We start from the raw sequence: 16,666 nt of genomic DNA on the forward strand, positions 1-16,666 counted from the left end.
TCCTATGCCTGTCTTGAACTTTGTCTGTAGACTAAACTCCTCCACTGCACTTGTAGAGATTTTCTACAAATTAGGACACCTTAGTGTTGCAGTTTGAGTCTATGCAGCAAAGGTCAACACGGATTTGAATCTGATTAGATGTTTGAACTTCTGTCTAACGTGATGGTACCTGCCCTCTTTACCACAGGCAGCTACTGCAAGTGCTCCCTGATTTTACCCAGCAGCCCTTTGCGCTTCCTGAGCTCATGGCGTGCTGTGGTTCATGAGTGTTCATTGGTCACTGTTATCCCTGGGTATCTTTGTCCCAGCCCTTGTTTTCATCTGAGGTTTCTGCAGGCAGGTGCAAGTTGGGAGACTCAGTTGTTTTTACTGAGCTGTAACCACACTAATTATAGCTTAGCAGCTGCCTTATAAAGATTATGCTGGATATCTCTGTAAGCTATTTTAGTTCACTTTTTCTGACAAAATAGAGTACATTTTAGGCAGAAACTCAGTGGCGTTTCAGGCAGTGTGTTAGTGGCAAGTATTAACCATTAACATACCTAGTGTATTTTTTTTCATGCATATTAATGCAAAAGGGAATGTAAAGGTGTCTAGTCAGCAAGAAAAAGGAACATTGCATACACTGTGTGAGGGCAGTAAAATCACCTGAGAAAATTCCACCTTTTACATTTCAACAGTACCTAGAGTTCTGTGACAAGCCTGAATTGCTCTTCTTGTTTGCCAGCCTTAAATGCTAGAAAGTAACTGGATGTTCAAGACTGGGAAGTACCATCAAATCTTTTTTAAGATACCGGAGCATGAGAGTTGTGTTGTGAAGATCCCAGAGTCAGCAGTCATTCTTGAAAAAGCAGACTTAGTTTCTACACTGATTTTTTTAGAACATGAAAGAAGGGGATGTTTGCATTTTTTTATGGTGTCTGTGAAGAGAAAAAAATTCCTTTGTACTGTTAGACTTCCATGTGTCTCTGATCTGTATGCTCTTTTGCTCTAAATTTTGCTCCTAGTAGGGTTACTGATGTGATTATTTATGAGGTCTGCACTATTGTTTCCATGACAAGAAAGTTGCTGATTGTCTTGACATCCTATTCCCCATGCAAGAAGAGAGCTAGATAACCACTTTCTGATCTGCTGTCCAGTCACAGATCTCCAATTCCTCAGCCTGGGACAGCGTCACATGTTCCAGGAGCAGTCAGAACCCCAGGGAGCAAATCTGTGTGATCTAGGGAGCTAACTGGCAAGAACTGGATGATAGTGAGGTCAGGAGGCCTGGAGAACAAGGAAGAGGCGTAGAGCCACACCACTACATCTTCTGTTTTCCAAAGTAGCTGTATTCCATGTTGTGTGGAACTGAAGAGATCTGCTCTCTACTGGTTTGTTCTGCTCGGTAATGCACCTGGAACAGCAAAGATGTTACAAGGTGTCAATGGGAGCAGCCCACTACAAGAAGTAATTTAGACAGCAGGACACAAAAAGAAGGGCTTTTTAAATTTTTTTCTATTTAATTGAATCACACAGAAAGAACCAGCAAGTATGGCTGCTGCAGTAATGATAAAGAAGAGAAAGCATAGTCCAGTCAATATTGAAAGTATAATTTGTCCCAGAAATAAAACCTAAAGTGGGGGCTTTGGTCATGGCTGCACTGCAGCAACGCTTCTGGTTCCTGGAGGAATGCATGGTTCTCCCTGGGAGCTCTGCCTGTCTCCCTCAGGACAGGAGCCAACAGCATTGAGCTGCTCTCCTACTTCTTGGAGAGGGAATGAAGGCAGCATATTGCCCACGCAGCTCTGAGAGGGGGTAAAGCTGCTGTGCAGCCCTGTTCCTGTTTACCTATCTTCAAGGCCAAGTAGGAGGACTCTCTGGGTGTTTGTTTCACCTCACAGGCTAGCCTTGGAGCATATTCCCACTTGTAGTGTGGTTTTCAAGTGCACTGTGTTATCTGAAAGAGGTCTGAAACTCGGTATGATAAATGGAATCCCCACAAAAAATCATACTTATAAAATGGGTTGCAGGAGCAAATGTAAGTGCAGATTTTTTTGGCGTAAGACACAGCTTTTGATAGAGTATCTTAATGTTTAAACTGGTTTCTTACACCAGGCTGGCTGCCAAGGTTTAAAAAACACTTAAATTGTTTTGGCAGAGATCCCTTCCTAGAACTGGACAGTTGTTTTTGTAATTATAGAGGCAAGTGCACTAGTTCTTGGCAAGACTAAACATTTGACAGCAGAGCAGTAGTGTAGCTCTCAGTGGGAGCCGTTTTTTAGTTACTCTTTGACAATAAAAGCATGGTTTGCCAGTTTGTTTTAAAGATAATACTTAACATTCTGGCAGCACTATAAATTCAGGGAAGGAGGAGGGAGATTTTTCCTAGAAATCCCATGGTGGTAAGATACAGATCTTGATCTTACGGTATATAAATATTTTGCTCAGTTTGAAAATAGTTCTTGGGAGCACCAGGCTAGACCCTCAACATGGCCCCTTCACAGGACATGGGGAGAACAGACTGAGCTGAAGGAAGGGGGACCAAAAGAGAATTCATCTTTGTGTGCACCTCCCTTCCTCATTTTCCCATAAAATCCTATTTCATTGGAGCCAGAGAAATTAACCTCAGCAATCTATAGAAAGATGGGTGCAAGAAACAGCACAAAGCAGTACATGAAAGTAAAAATGTCCAAATATGAGCTGAACCAGAAAAATCAAAGAGAAAGGTCTTCAAGGCTGGTTCATTGGAAGAGGTACCTTCTCTCTTCTTAGGTAAGACTTCCTTGTTAGGTAAGGCAAATAAACTGCAGCTACTGCCCATGCCAGAAAGCCCAGCCCTGGGTGCTGCTGAAAGCCGTGCACACCATGGTGAGAACAAAGAGAGCTGGCGTGTTCCTGCACTGCCACGGACTGAAGGAAATGAAGGAGGAAATGAAACTGATGGCTTCGTGAATTCTAGATTTTTGTTTCAAAATTATGTATTTGTTTTTGCTTTCAGATTTCAAATGGAGCAACCATAAAAGTGTTTAAAAAGAAGGCAAATATCCGATCAGGTAACAGAGGAACTGCAATCTTTTTGAACTTTTGTGGAGAGTGACTGGGAATGCAGAGAGCTGAGCTGTGAGAGGTTATCTCTTGGTCAATAGGAGGACAGAAAAAGGTACTTGGATTTAGTTGAGCCAAATGAAGAGCCACGTTACCCTGGCTCTGGGCCTCTGGCAGGCACAGTCGGCCTAGAACGTGTGAAGGAGGACAGAAGGACTTACACTTCTCAGCAAATGATTACTTAGAGATACAGGCTTACAGACAGGAAGTCGGGGTGACTCCAAGTGCTGACTGTTGAAACCAACACGAGGAATTGTATATCACAAACATAATGGTGCCCTCTCCAGAGACAGGCATAACAAAAAAATGGTAATTTTCCATATTTTCTTGACTATGTTTCTGAAAACATTGGCTTGACTGTCTCAACAGGTCAGGAGTTACAGGGTGCTTACAGGGGATCAGTTCATCTTACCTACCACTGTGATGTAGGTTGCTCCCACCCAGCTGGTGGTTCAGGGGAGAGCTTTCTGTAGCCCCTGGGAAAAACGTGCTCCTGATGTGTGGTTCACTTCACCATCAAAGAGATGTGTTCATCTCACTGGGATGTCGTTGCCCTCTCCCTCAGCAAGAGTTGCTGTTCTCAGCCTTTGTGTTCAAGCCTGACCTCAGCCCACCTGCGCTGAGCACTCTTAGAGACTGAACCAATGCAATCACCTCATCTGCTGTCTCTTGTCCTCCTTTCAGAGGAGCTGTGATTGCTGCCAGCTTACCCCAGCAGCAGATATGATGCCCTGGCTTAGTGGTCAGAGCTACAGGTTGGCACTGGGGAGGTGCCCAGAGCCTGTGCATTTCTCAGAGGCTTTCCCCACACTGCAGGCAGGAAAGGATGACACTGAGTCTGCTTGCTTGGCATCCTGGCATGCACCCTGCTGCACAGCCCAGAGCCCAGCAGAGCTCACAAACCCATAGCTGTGTGTTTTATTAATGCCTGTTTGCTCTCTGCTTTCTGTTGTTTAGATGTGGACTACTCGGATGAGCACTGTCATTTGGTGAGTTGAGTCATTACACTGCTAAGTGGTAGATTTAATACTGAGCTGTATTTGTATCTGTGTAATCTCTCTGATCTCTTCATGATAGATTTTACCAGACTCGGAAGCAAACAAAGATGTGAAGGGAGCAGGTCACAAAGGAAAGCAAAAATTCAAAGTGAAAGAAATGTATCTCACAAAGCTTCTGTCCACCAAGGTAAACTGTAAAGGCTTTATTTTGGGGGAGGGCTGATGTTGGGCTTGGCTAGTTTGACACAGCAGAAATACAAATTAAGGCAGAAATTGTGCAGACTTCCTGCATGTACATCAAATTTTAAATTAAAAGATAGCATATAAAAATCGCTGTGCTAACTGTGGATTATCACTATTTGCAAAGAGTTCCGAAATTGTCTATTACTCACACTCTCTGTCTCCTCACTAAGCTCAACCTCTTTTCTCAGGTTAAAAAAAAAAGGTAATTATTGAGCTTATGGAAAGTGAGTTTTACCACTGAGTCTCATAAAGCAAGAATGATTCCCACTGGAGAGACAGATTTCAGTCAACAATCCCCCTGATCTCCTCTGGAGTTTGCCCAGCTTAGAGACAACTTCCAAAGCCTGAGTTTCATAAAATAAAGCCTATGAAATTAAATATTCTGTTAGGGTTTCAAATTAAGCATCCAAAATAACTAGATTAACTTTAAAAACAAGGTCCTTAGGATTTATAATACAATTACCTAATTTATACAATGTGCGTTCCTTAAGAATAAGCTCTGCTCGCTCCCTCTGGTAATGTTATCTTCTTTCTGACTTACTCAAAATGGTTATAAAACTCTTTGCAACAGCATATTACTTAAAATATTAATCAGAGCACAACACTGAGAGCTGTGCAATACGAGTGGCCTGAAGGGATGATGATTATAACCTTCTTGCATTTAAAAATCTATCAATCATTATTTAATTAGGTTGTTGATAGCATCTGAAGTAATTTGGGACACTACCCCAAAGTGAGAGTGAAGACTGGTCATTTCTCATTAGCTGTGAAAACTAACATGAGCCCTCAGGAACTGCTGCAGTAAACCAGTAATCTCTTATGTGGAAGACTGAAGTACCGAAGAAAAGATCAGTCTCTTAAGAAACAGTCCTTTTAAAGGGCTTTAAATTAGTCAGCTCCTTCTCTAAAATGAAACACTGCTCTGAACAACAGTGCTCTGATGCCCTTCTCTGTGAAATTCCACCCATGATACGCTGTGTGCCAAAGGAAATTGCATTGCACCATGTCCCTCTCCCTCTCTCTCCCACCCATCCATGCACACAGACACAACTGCAGAGCTTACCACTTGAATTTAACTGGCTGGTAGTGCATCAAGACCCTGAGATGTGCTTAAATCCTTCTTGCTGGGAAAATATTGGGCTAAACTGAGCTTCAGAACAGATGTGAAGAAAAATGACACAGAGCAGTGTTTTTCTTTGTTTGCCTCTACTTATGAATACTTTATGATTATGTCAGCAAGTCCATCAGCAACCAAGCCCTTGCTTTTGTGAGCCAAATAACTTCACTTCTGTATCAGAAATACCCAATTTTCAGTTCTTCTCTCTAGCGTTAGTGTCTTTGGATACCACCAGTATAGCTGTTACGCTAGAATTAGACCAAGTGCCAGACCCACTTGGCTGTGAAGTGTTGATGAGCACATGTGTTCAGTATGTGTCGCAGATGGCACCATGAAGACCAGTGTCCTAGGAAACTGGTTAAACTGCTTTTCCTCACCTCCATCTTACTTTGAGCCACAAGTTCCAAATGCCTTTAGCAACAGTGCCAACAGTATCCCAAGAGTTGATGTAGCCTTTGTTGGAGCAAGTGACACCTTCCACCTACAATATATCACGAAGTTCACCACAGTTCCCCTGTCGGCAGAGCGATAGGATGTGTGGCATTTGAAACCAGCTCATTGCGGTGTATTGTACTTTCATTTTTTTTACTAACTATTTTATTTTCCAATAACCTATGGCCTTGATGTTTGCCACAAGCGTATTGTAGTTTCTGTGTGTTGTTGTCTAGGGTCATGCTCAGCCCTCTGAGATTAAAGATCCTATTCTTTTCTTGTGTAATAACAAAATGTTTGTTGTGTTGTTTTTTCAGGTTGCAATTCATTCAGTTGTTGAAAAGCTCTTCAGGAGCATTTGGAGTTTACCCAACAATAAAGCACCTGTTGCCATCAAGTACTTTTTTGACTTTCTGGATGCCCAGGCTGAGAGCAAAAAAATTACTGACCCTGATGTGGTCCACATATGGAAAACCAACAGGTGGGACATGCACAGGGGCACATGAGCTTTCTGAAAATGTAGTTGCAAAGATGGAATGGGTCATCTGTAATCAGAAGAATATGATTTTGGCATGTCTGGGAATAAGATGTGGTTTGGCTCTGTGGATCACAGTAATTTTAGTGTATTGATTTGATACCAACAAAAACCACCATGGCTTCCAGGACTTGTAAGTCTGCATACTGACTTCACACTCAGAGAGCAGCAGCAGCAGGCTGAGAGCATTATTTGAAGTTGGGTGCCTGACTGATGTGTTTGCTCCGTAGCCTTTGTTCCCTGAATTTGTTCCCTTTTTTACCATGAATAAGCAGCCCTGAAATGGGCTGCTTTCCATGAGTGCAGTGTAATTAAGCGTCATTTTAAAGCAGTTGTGGTGCGTGAGTGTTTAATTTTAAAGATGCTTGTTCTTTCTCTGTCTAGTCTTCCTCTTCGCTTCTGGGTGAACATACTGAAGAATCCCCAATTTGTCTTTGATATTAAGAAGACTTCACATATAGATGGCTGTTTGTCTGTAATTGCACAAGCTTTCATGGATGCCTTTTCTCTAGCAGAACAGACCCTGGGGAAGGTAATGCTGCCCTTCCAGTCTTCTGCTAATTTCTCAGCTGCTGTCTTTTTCAACTGTATAACGATTCAAGTGATTAAGTTCTGGATGTGCTGACATTTGGGGCAAAACTGTCAGTGGCCTAATTAAGCTGGGTTTCTGTTCCTCGCTGGTCTGTCTCCCGAGACTTTGAAGAATTCACAAGGAGACAGACAGAGCTATGAGAACGCCTTTTTTATAGTTAACTGCTGCTTGTCTTCTCTGCAGTTCATTTCTGCACAGTGTGTTTACACAATTTGTGGAAGAAGGTGGAAATTGTAAGATTTTAATGAAGTTTCAAAGTCGTTCTAAGCAAAGGCCTTAAGAGTACTAGTATTATTTGATAAGCAGTCCAGATTTCATCTGCCACACACCAATGTGCAGAAAACACACACAATAAGCTGCTGGAAGCTGTAAGAGCTCTGAAGTTTGAAACAGTTCCTTCCACATGTATTAGCTGCTCCCTTTTTATATGGAAAATTATTTGTTGGAGTGCCAAGTTCAGACATCTTGCATTCAGAAACTCTTTAGTACAGTGTCCGGAACTCTGAAGATCAGAAATACTTCATTTTTCCCCAGGCTATTTTCCTTTTCTTTGGACCAAAGCAGGAAGCATTTGTTCAGGCTCATACTACCAAGAAAAACAGGTTAGGGACTTTTTAGCCTAAAAAAATTTATGTAAAAATGGACTAATTTCCTATGTGATCTGGTCCAACTGCTCATCTGTTAAAGGTAAATAGCAAATAATGTGTTTATTTGTCATATTTTAGGAGTGAAGTATCATAAATTAAAGCTAACAAAGATATCAATTCTTTCATGGAAAAACTGCAAATGAGCATGATTGTTGGATTTCTGTGCTTAATACACATTGTGAAGTATTGCTGATACTGCAGGAAATGTCTTATGGTCTTTCAGTACTAAAATGTGTTTACTTTCATGGGTTTTAGCATTTCATCTTTAAAATATGTTTTAGCCATTTAGAAAACAAACATTTAAATCATTTCATCATACAGTGGAAACAGTAGTGACAGGATATCACATGGTTGCGTCATTTTTTCCCCCGAATTTAAACCAGAGCAGTGACAGGAGACTACCAGCCCCCACTTTTACATTCTGAAAATAAGGTTTCCAAGTGGGCTTTGGGCTCCTACACAAACATCAACACTTATTTCCTCAAATGAGCCTAAAGCTCCCAGATAGGTCAGTGTTGACCCAGATTGTTGTATGCCTAGGGTGAAAAGAAATCCTTTTGGCTGTGCATGTCCGGCAGTCAGCCCTCCATGCTCTCGAACCCCAGAGGGAGAGGAGTAGTAGGGACCAAAGAGTTTTAGGAGGACCTCTGCCAGGACAGGATCTAGGAAGACTCTCTGGTGTGTTACTGTAGGGGAACTTTCAGCAGTACTGCTGAATCCTGCATGTAAATAGGGTATCGGCCTCGGGCCCTTTTGTTTAGCTTTCACGCTCTTTCAGGTCTAGGGAGCCTTAAGGAGGAAGTGAGAAATAAAAATATATCTGTTGAACAAATGGTCATCCCTTCTGATGCCAATAGAAATGATTATATGGCAACTGTCATGAAATACAATACACTACTGAGGTCCTGCCTCTGTTTTTCTTCTTTGTTTCATAACCTTGGTTCGATGCATATAACCACCGCAAAGGAAAAATGAGTCACACGGATACAATTAGATGCAATTAACTGTGTGGAGGTGGACCCTTAGGAAATCTGTGCTGTGAAAAGTGACAAGGCTTCAAATTTTTTCTTTTAAGGAAGCACCAACAAATAAACTTCTCTATGCTAAGGACATTCCACTCTACAAGAAGGAGGTGAAAGCGTACTACAAAGCCATCAGGGATCTGCCTCCACTGACCACTGCAGAGGTTGAAGAATTTCTAGCTCAGGAATCTAAGGTACGGTTGAGAAGCAGCAACTTCGTTTGCTGTCATGTTAAGATTTTTTAAAAAAGAGAACTATCTGACAGGAACTATTTTCTGTTTTAGAAACATGAAAATGAATTTAATGAGAAAGTGGCCTTGTTTGAAATCTACAGATACATAGTGAAATATTATGATGAGGTAAGCACATCTGCTATTCCTGCTTAACCCCTTAATGTTAATTTACTACCTTAGGCTTGAACGTGGTGCTTGACAAAGTAACCAAAGACTGGCCTGATGTGCAACCTCCTGAGTGCCCCTCCAGAGGCAGCCCCTCCAAAGTGCAGCCAAGGCTGCTCCTTCCACTGAGCCGTGTAGGGCCAGAGCAGTGCAGCCCCCACCCCTCCGAGGGGTCACAGGCCAAAGGGTTGTAAGTGCACCTCCGCTGTCACTGCTGTATTTCACAGAGACACTAGCAATAAAATCCTCCCTGCAGCTTTGAGGAAGTTCCTATATAGTCTAGGCTTCGTGTTCTACTGTGTTTGCAGAGTCTCTGCAAATGCTTGTCACAACTCCTGTGCACACGCTCCATTTCCCTAGAGACTCAGAAATCAGACTAGACTGTAGCACCAGGGCTCTCAGTTTAACAGTCAGTACAAACACCTCTGCAGAGCACGCTCAGCCTTACAGCAAGATGAGTCTGCTCCTTTCCCATCATAGCCCCCTTAACACTCTGCTCTAATAGCCTTTCTCTTAAAGAGAAGCAGCTATAGCTTCCAGCCCCTGATATTGCTAACAAAAGAAATCTTTTCTCAGCTGAAAGCACCTAGTCGCAGGCTACCTCTAAGCTGCTTTCTAAGAAAATCCCTGCCCTCCACTTTGCATGATAGGATTCTCCACTCCATTTTGCTCTGCATCCTTAACAGAAGCTGCAAGGAGGATGCTTCTGCCTGTGCAGGGACTCAGATAAGAGCCAGCTGGGGTGTGTTGCCTGAAGGCCTCCTTGCCACTTCCAGCGGGTTGTCTGGGTCTCCCAGCAACCAGGCCTTTCTCTCTTTCATCCCCAGCAGCACAGCATCAGTACTTGCTGTAATCATCCAGCTCTCAGTCACCTGTTAGCTGCCTTGCCACTTCTGATCTCTAAAATCTCAAATTATCTGGGCTCAGCATCAAATCTTTGCCTCTTAAAAGAAGCTTGGGATGATACTCAGATAATCACACATTATTAAGCTTTTTAAAATTGCTGACATAGGAAAATTCAGTTGTACTTTCTAGTCCTAGTGCCCATTTTTTGGTTTTTTGAAGGTCGCACTGGCTAAACTTAGCCCATCCTTAGATGGAAATCCTCCTTCTGCTCTTCTCCCTCTGGCTTTTGACTGGGAGCAACTAAACCTCCTTCACTGTTTGCTGAGACCTGTCCCCCTGTAGAGTTGCCAGCAAAGAGTTTTCGTATAGCAGTGATGCTCCTTCCGATCACCTGGGCCTGGGGCCAAGTAGGAGAATCAGAGGAAGAGAGGCAGTTTATTGCCCTCAGTTTATATGGCAGAGGAAGAGAAATAAAATATCATTTGTGAATCGTTTCTAGGGTAAAACTGGAGCAGTGGCCTTGCCTCATGCTTTGAGAGATGAGCATGTGCGAGATTTGTTTTGTTTTCTCTGCTTGGCTCAGTCATTCTTTTGTGGAAGTGTCGCACATCCTGTGATCAAAATGACTTGAAAGGAAAACTACCAAAATAAAGTGTTAAAGTCAGAAAAGAATGTTTACAGATAGGCAGGCATTCAGACGGATTTTTCTGTCAGCAGTTGTTAGAATTCAGAAAAGCAGGCTTTAAAAAATAGCAAGTAAAATAAGCACTAAAAAATTATTCTCTCTTTTGCTAATTGTTAACAGATTGTCAGCAAACTTGAGCGAGAACGGGGGTTTGAAGAAGTCCAGAAGCAGCTCCAGCAAGTAAAAGCCTTATTTGATGAAAAGAAAAAATGCAAATGGCTTTGAGCAGAGCACTGACTCACAGCATCACTGTGGGGAATTTTAAATTAGTGCTACTGCTCCTGAAACTGTTTTGACTGATTATATGTACAGGGTTTGAAACATTTGGACACTCTTCTCCACTCTGACCATTCAAGTAATATCTACATTTGGAAATTAAATACGAGCAGGGTTACGTATTCAGACACGGGCATGTGAAAGTGAATCTGGTGTTGGCAGGGCCAACATTTTTAGGTACTTGAACACACATAACCCTTTGGTTCAAAATACTGTCTAAGTGAGCTTTCTGCTTACTTAAAAACAAGGTCGTAGGAGATGTGCAAAATACACTGTAAGTTCAGAGTTGCCTGTGTGAACTTGCAAGTTGCTTAGCTCGTTTTTTAAGAGGGAAAGCTGATGTTTCGCTACATCCTTTCAGCAGCTTGGCAAACTGTGAGGGTGAGCTCCGGCTTCAGAATACGGGTCAGCTGCAGTTTCCTTCCTTCCAGTCAAATGTTCACTGGTTCCTGTTCAGGGAAAAAAAAAACAAAAGAAAAAAAAAAAAGAAAAGAAAAAAACCCCACACAACCCCACATCAATCACATCAATAAAACCCAACAAAAACCTGGCACCAAAGTGACACTTCAGATAAGTGTGTTTAGCAGAAAAAGCGGGTCTGAGGTTTGAAGGCCAAATGCTACATGGCAGGACTTATCTTCCTTAGGTTAGAAATTCCATGTGCAAAGTGAAGCCAGTCGCTGAGGGGAAGAGGCAGGGGGGAGGCTTTCAGAGAAAGGTGCTGGGCCGACATCTGTCTGTGTTTACATTTCTGCCTTTCCATCCTTAAATAAGCTGTGAAACACTTGTGAACAGCTTCACAGGTGAAACTGCACTGCATCAGAACACTGTTGTGATTTGATGAAGCAGCTGATGGCTGCACTTCGGTGCATAAATCCATACTCAGGTGCGTGATCGGCCCACGCATCAGTGCTGACAGTCCTTCCTTGTACACACAGGCTTCCCTCTGAGTACAAGGGCCTCACAAACCTGATGCCAGCGTGTGGGGAGGGGTTCAGGTGAAAGAAGGTTGGTTTAATATTATGTAAGAACAGGAGGACTGGTGTAATCTCTGACTGTGTATGAGAAACTGATACAAATGTGCTCGCTGGGGTTGGGGTGGGGAGGGGTAACTGTCTGCCTTAGTCTGGCTGGGGGTTTTGAGGCTTGGCCATTTTGAAAGGAAGAAGTCCATTACATTTGCACTGGTGGCTAAAGTCAGCCCAGCTGGAAAGCAGGTGCATGGCTGTGCTGCTGGGATGAGGCTGGTGCAGTGGCTGCTGAAAAAAGCCACGGAGGAGCAGCCATGGCTCCAGCTCTGCTACTGCACCAGCACAGTCCTACCCTCCGCTACAGAGCTGAAATGATTTGTCACCATGGACTCTGCTTCAGTCACAGGAGACTCATACTTAGGCTGTCACATGCCCTCAGGTTTGAGGTAAGGCATTGATGACACAGAGATAATGTTTCCATACATTTCTGGAGGGATCCACCGCTGGAGGTGAGTGGCCCACAGGAGAGGGAAATGCTGTCACCTGCCTTGGCAGGATGGGCCAGGTTTGGTACAGGAAGGCAGTGCTGGGACTGTGAGCAGCCAGAGATGGCTGTGCAGGGCTCCCAGGTGGTGGAGCTCCAAGGTTACCTGCCATGTGCTGCTGCACTGGGGGAGCCCTGCAGCTGCAGGCCAGCAGGGCTAAAGCTGGCTGGTTTGGGCACAGAGGCTACCAGCACCTGGTACCAGGCACAATCCCACGGCACACGGCCGGCCAGCATTGGCAGAAGCAAGGCCGGCTGTTAACGTGGAAAAACACAAACACCAAACATGTTGCCTGCTGGTCTGCCCCCTCCCTGCTGTGTGATTGCACAAGTTGTACCTCTTGCATACCAGAGAGGGCAGCCACCAACCAACCCATACTGTGATGGCTTTGTTGTGTTTTTTTTTTTTTTTTAATTCAAGTCTTACTCCTGCTATTAAGTTTACACTTTGTACTTGATGGAATGTATGGCTTTGTTCAGGAAACTGCACTACAATGTTGCAGTACTTTCAGCAGTTCTCTGCCTGGCACAATGTATTTTGATAGTTCGATTTTAACTGGAAAAAACCCACAACCCAACCCTAACCTATCCTGCCCTCTGTGCAAAAGGAGTGCATCATGGCTTGACTAGCACTTAAGCTTGGAATACCTGTATGTAAGGGCTTGATTTTTATTATTCTTAATCTAACACTTTAAAGCAGCATCAAATAAATAACAAAGCACAGTAATTAATATTGAAGGAGAGGCATGAGCGGATTACTCTTTCCAGTTAGACAGTTCCGCTCCACTTCAGGTGTTTGCTGGCAGTGCATTCAAATGAACTGTGATAGTTTTGTTCAACAGTAACCTTCTGTACAGGCAGAAAAAACAAATCCAACGTTTCTGCTTGAAAAGCTGTAAAATATAATCTGTTTGCGTGGGTCTGATCCTGTGAGCTTCACTATATGTGTTTATATTGATGAGGAAATGAAAATCAGTCCTATTCTGTATTTGTACTACTGCTTGTTTGCTACAATAGCTTTAATGATTTCTAGAGATTAAGTATGTGTTGAAGCAGGCCCTGTAGCTTTATCTACAGCCTGGAATAGGATTATTGCCTTTTATTCAAGCCTCCTAAACAGTGTCACTCTGTTAGTAAACCATTTTTAAGTCATGCTGGGACTTTGTAACCCATCAAGTGGATCTCACGAAGTGATGTGAAGTATAATTAAGTGATTGTGGCTCTTTTGGTAGGTTTGGGTCAGCACACAAAACATTGGCACACCTTCCATATCTGCGATTTGCCGTTACTGTTACCCGGACAAAAAGAACCACTTCTGACTAAAGCTGTATTATGGCAACCCAACAGTTCTAATCACATCCTCAGAAATGAAAGCAAACTTCTCTTCAACTTACTGTCACATGTTTACAGGCAAACTGCTATGGCAAACAGCGTATTTTCTAACACTAGCTTACAGAGCATTATTTTGCAGTCATCTAGTTTGAAGGCAAATCTTACTAATGTGTAAAGTAATTCCTGTTGTACAGAAGTTAACCTGTTGTTTAAAATTAATGGTTGAAAAAAAGTGCAAATGACAAATACATGTTGGTGTTTGTATGGGTTTATCTAGAATAAAAGCATTTGGAGGTTAGTTTGACTGTGTACTTTAAAATAGTTTAAAAAACCCAAGAACAGCTGGTAACAATCCAATCCAAGGTCATGCAAAGAACAGTGGCATCAGATGAGAAATACCTGCTGCAGCTCCAGCCCTGCGAGGCTGCAGGGCAGAACCAGGCAGGTCAGCACAGCACAATTCCATCATGCTGAAGTTGGGAAGTACAAGAAAAGGAAGGTACAGTACAGCATCGGTGATGCTGGGGAAGGGAGGGGCTGGCCTAAAACCCAGTGACTGCTGAGCAGTGACCTGCAGGGCCTGGGTGGAGGGGGATTCCCAGCTGCCTTTCCAGCTGTAAGAAGCAATAGCAGGCCAGGGACAGGCTGAATGCACAGTGCCTGCAAAACCTCCACAGAGCCCTCATGAGCTGCACTACAGCTACACCACTTAAAGGCTCTGATAACTTTAAAAAGCTAAAAATGTTTAAAAGGAGGATAACCCAGTAACCCTTCTATCAGAAGGTACTGTAGGGACAGGAAACTGGCTCTCACTCAAAAAGCCTAAGACCAGCTGGCAAAGGGAGCCCACAAACCTGGTGGTGACCATCATTCTTCCTGCTTTTATTACCCTTCTTCCACGCTCCACATCTTCCCTAGGTTTGGGGAACCTGCCCACCAACATTAGAGTGCACCCTGCTGAAGCCCACGCAGCCAGAGGCAGGGACAGAGACACAAGGCTGCCGAGAGCTTGCTCTTTGCAACTCTTACATGCTGGTAGATGCTGGTGACCGTCCCATTTGAAAAAGGTGGCTCAGGCACAGACAGGTACTTTGTCCAAATTAATCCTGCAGGAGACAACAGTAGCTTCTGTTACTTCTAATAGTTACACTGTTTTCCACAGAGAAGTTTAACAAAGTTCCCAGGAAAGGAAATGGTATTCCCCAATTTAGTGTTCCCACTGAAACAGTCCAAATCTTGCACTGCTCACTCACACCCCTGCCCCACCTCCTCCTCCACCACAGGAGGATGGAGAGGAGAATTAGAGACACAAAAGGTAAAGATCACGAGTACGTTAAGCACAATTTACTGGAAACAGCAAGGAGATAAGAAAATAAACAGTAACAGCAACAACTTTAAAAAGGAGGCGAACAATTCCCACGCGATTGCTCACTACGTGGAGCCTGGCAAATGCCCGACTGCGGCACCCTAAGCGACCAGGAAGGGATCCCTTCCCTGTCCCCAGAAGAGGACTTGAGGTGGTATAGAATAACCTCCATGTCCTAACCATGGCCCCTTCTGGCTACTGCAAAAATTAACCCTGTCCTGACCAGAACTAGGACAAATCCTTATACTTCAGCACTGTATGGAAAATCAAAAATGCAGCCTCTGAAGAGAAGTTGAGTCAATGCCAACGTCACCATATGCAACGTAGTTATTCAGCTGTCTGTTCCTACAGTCTAACAGCAATACCCTATTAAGAAATTGCAGTGTATTCTCACTGTCCCAGACTTTTGCTGCAGCATTTGGGGGAAAGAAAAAAAAAAAAAAACAAATACAAATAAACAAACAAAACCCAGATAAAATAATTACTACAATTCCGGGAAAGTCATCACTATCCAGTAAAAACAAAATAAAAAAAAAAATATCTACACAAGTCTCTTTTACTGAACTGCTAATGAATGGGAAAAATTTAAATACTTTCAACCTTGAATAAATAATTTTATTGTAGGTAAGTAAACAGAGTGGCAACAAATGCAAACTTACATTTTCAAAATGTGAAGGCAATTTGTGACACTTATCTCTGCTATATTTATTATATTAAAAAAATTATTGCCTATTCCTGTTATAAAAATTCAAAAAGCACATTCTCAAGGGTAGCAAATAAAATTTTTCCAAACTTTTAAAACCTCATTTCATCCTCCTTATGTGCATGGGAACATCAAAATAACATTCCAAATGTGGACTACAGCATTGTTAATGATCATACAGCAACCAGAGTAATATCCATTGAAGAAGAGGATATTATCAAGTAAGTTTTAAAGGATTTATTAAAAAAAATAAATAAATTTTTATTTTAAATGTCAGTTATATTTTCAACAACCCACACCTTGTTAAATATTTTTTTCATGTGCTGAGATTATTTCGCATTTTGACTTTGTGGAAAAATACTGAAAACACTTACCAGGAAGGAGTGCCTGCCTTGGCAATAGTTCACAGACTCATGGAATGGTTTGGGTTAGAAGGGCCCAAAGATCAGCTAGTTTCACCCCCCACACCTCCCCCCCCAAGGGTAGGGACACCTTCCAATAGACCAGATTGCTCAAAAACCCCATCCAGCCTGGCCTGGAACACTTCAAGGGATGGCGCATCCACAGCTTCTCTTGACAACCTGTTCCAGTGCCTCACCACCCTCATAGTAAAGAATTTCTTCCAAATATCTAAACTAAACCTTCTCTCTTTCAGTTTAAAACCATTGCCCCCTTTTCCTGACACTATCTGCCCATATGAAAATTCCCTCTCCTTTTTATAAGCCCTCTTTAAGTACTGGAAGAATAATGTGGTCTACCTGAAGCCGCCTCTTCTCCCTGCTGAACGACCCCAGCTCTCTCAGCCTGTCTTCATAGGAGAAGTGCTCCATCCCTCTAATTGTCTTGGTGACCTCCTCTGGATTCACTCCAAC

The 16,666-nt window shown here is 42.9% G+C and overlaps 1 protein-coding gene across 1 annotated transcript in view; it reads left to right on the plus strand.

Moving 5' to 3' along the window:
- The window catches only part of PLXNC1 (plexin C1), a 68,880-nt gene extending 57,535 nt beyond the window's left edge, over positions 1 to 11,345 (plus strand). The window contains exons 24-31 of the mRNA XM_027893475.1: positions 2,981 to 3,035; positions 4,045 to 4,076; positions 4,165 to 4,272; positions 6,195 to 6,358; positions 6,797 to 6,944; positions 8,727 to 8,867; positions 8,958 to 9,032; positions 10,723 to 11,345. Of these exons, the coding sequence (XP_027749276.1) occupies positions 2,981 to 3,035; positions 4,045 to 4,076; positions 4,165 to 4,272; positions 6,195 to 6,358; positions 6,797 to 6,944; positions 8,727 to 8,867; positions 8,958 to 9,032; positions 10,723 to 10,827 (828 nt within the window). The 3' untranslated portion in view covers positions 10,828 to 11,345. The remainder of the gene's footprint in view (positions 1 to 2,980; positions 3,036 to 4,044; positions 4,077 to 4,164; positions 4,273 to 6,194; positions 6,359 to 6,796; positions 6,945 to 8,726; positions 8,868 to 8,957; positions 9,033 to 10,722) is intronic.
- The last annotated feature ends 5,321 nt before the right edge of the window (positions 11,346 to 16,666 follow it).

The sequence above is a fragment of the Empidonax traillii genome, unplaced genomic scaffold (assembly GCF_003031625.1).
Source record: "Empidonax traillii isolate 1590-97213 ecotype Southwest subspecies unplaced genomic scaffold, ASM303162v1 scaffold389:size961896, whole genome shotgun sequence".
NCBI lineage: Eukaryota > Metazoa > Chordata > Aves > Passeriformes > Tyrannidae > Empidonax > Empidonax traillii.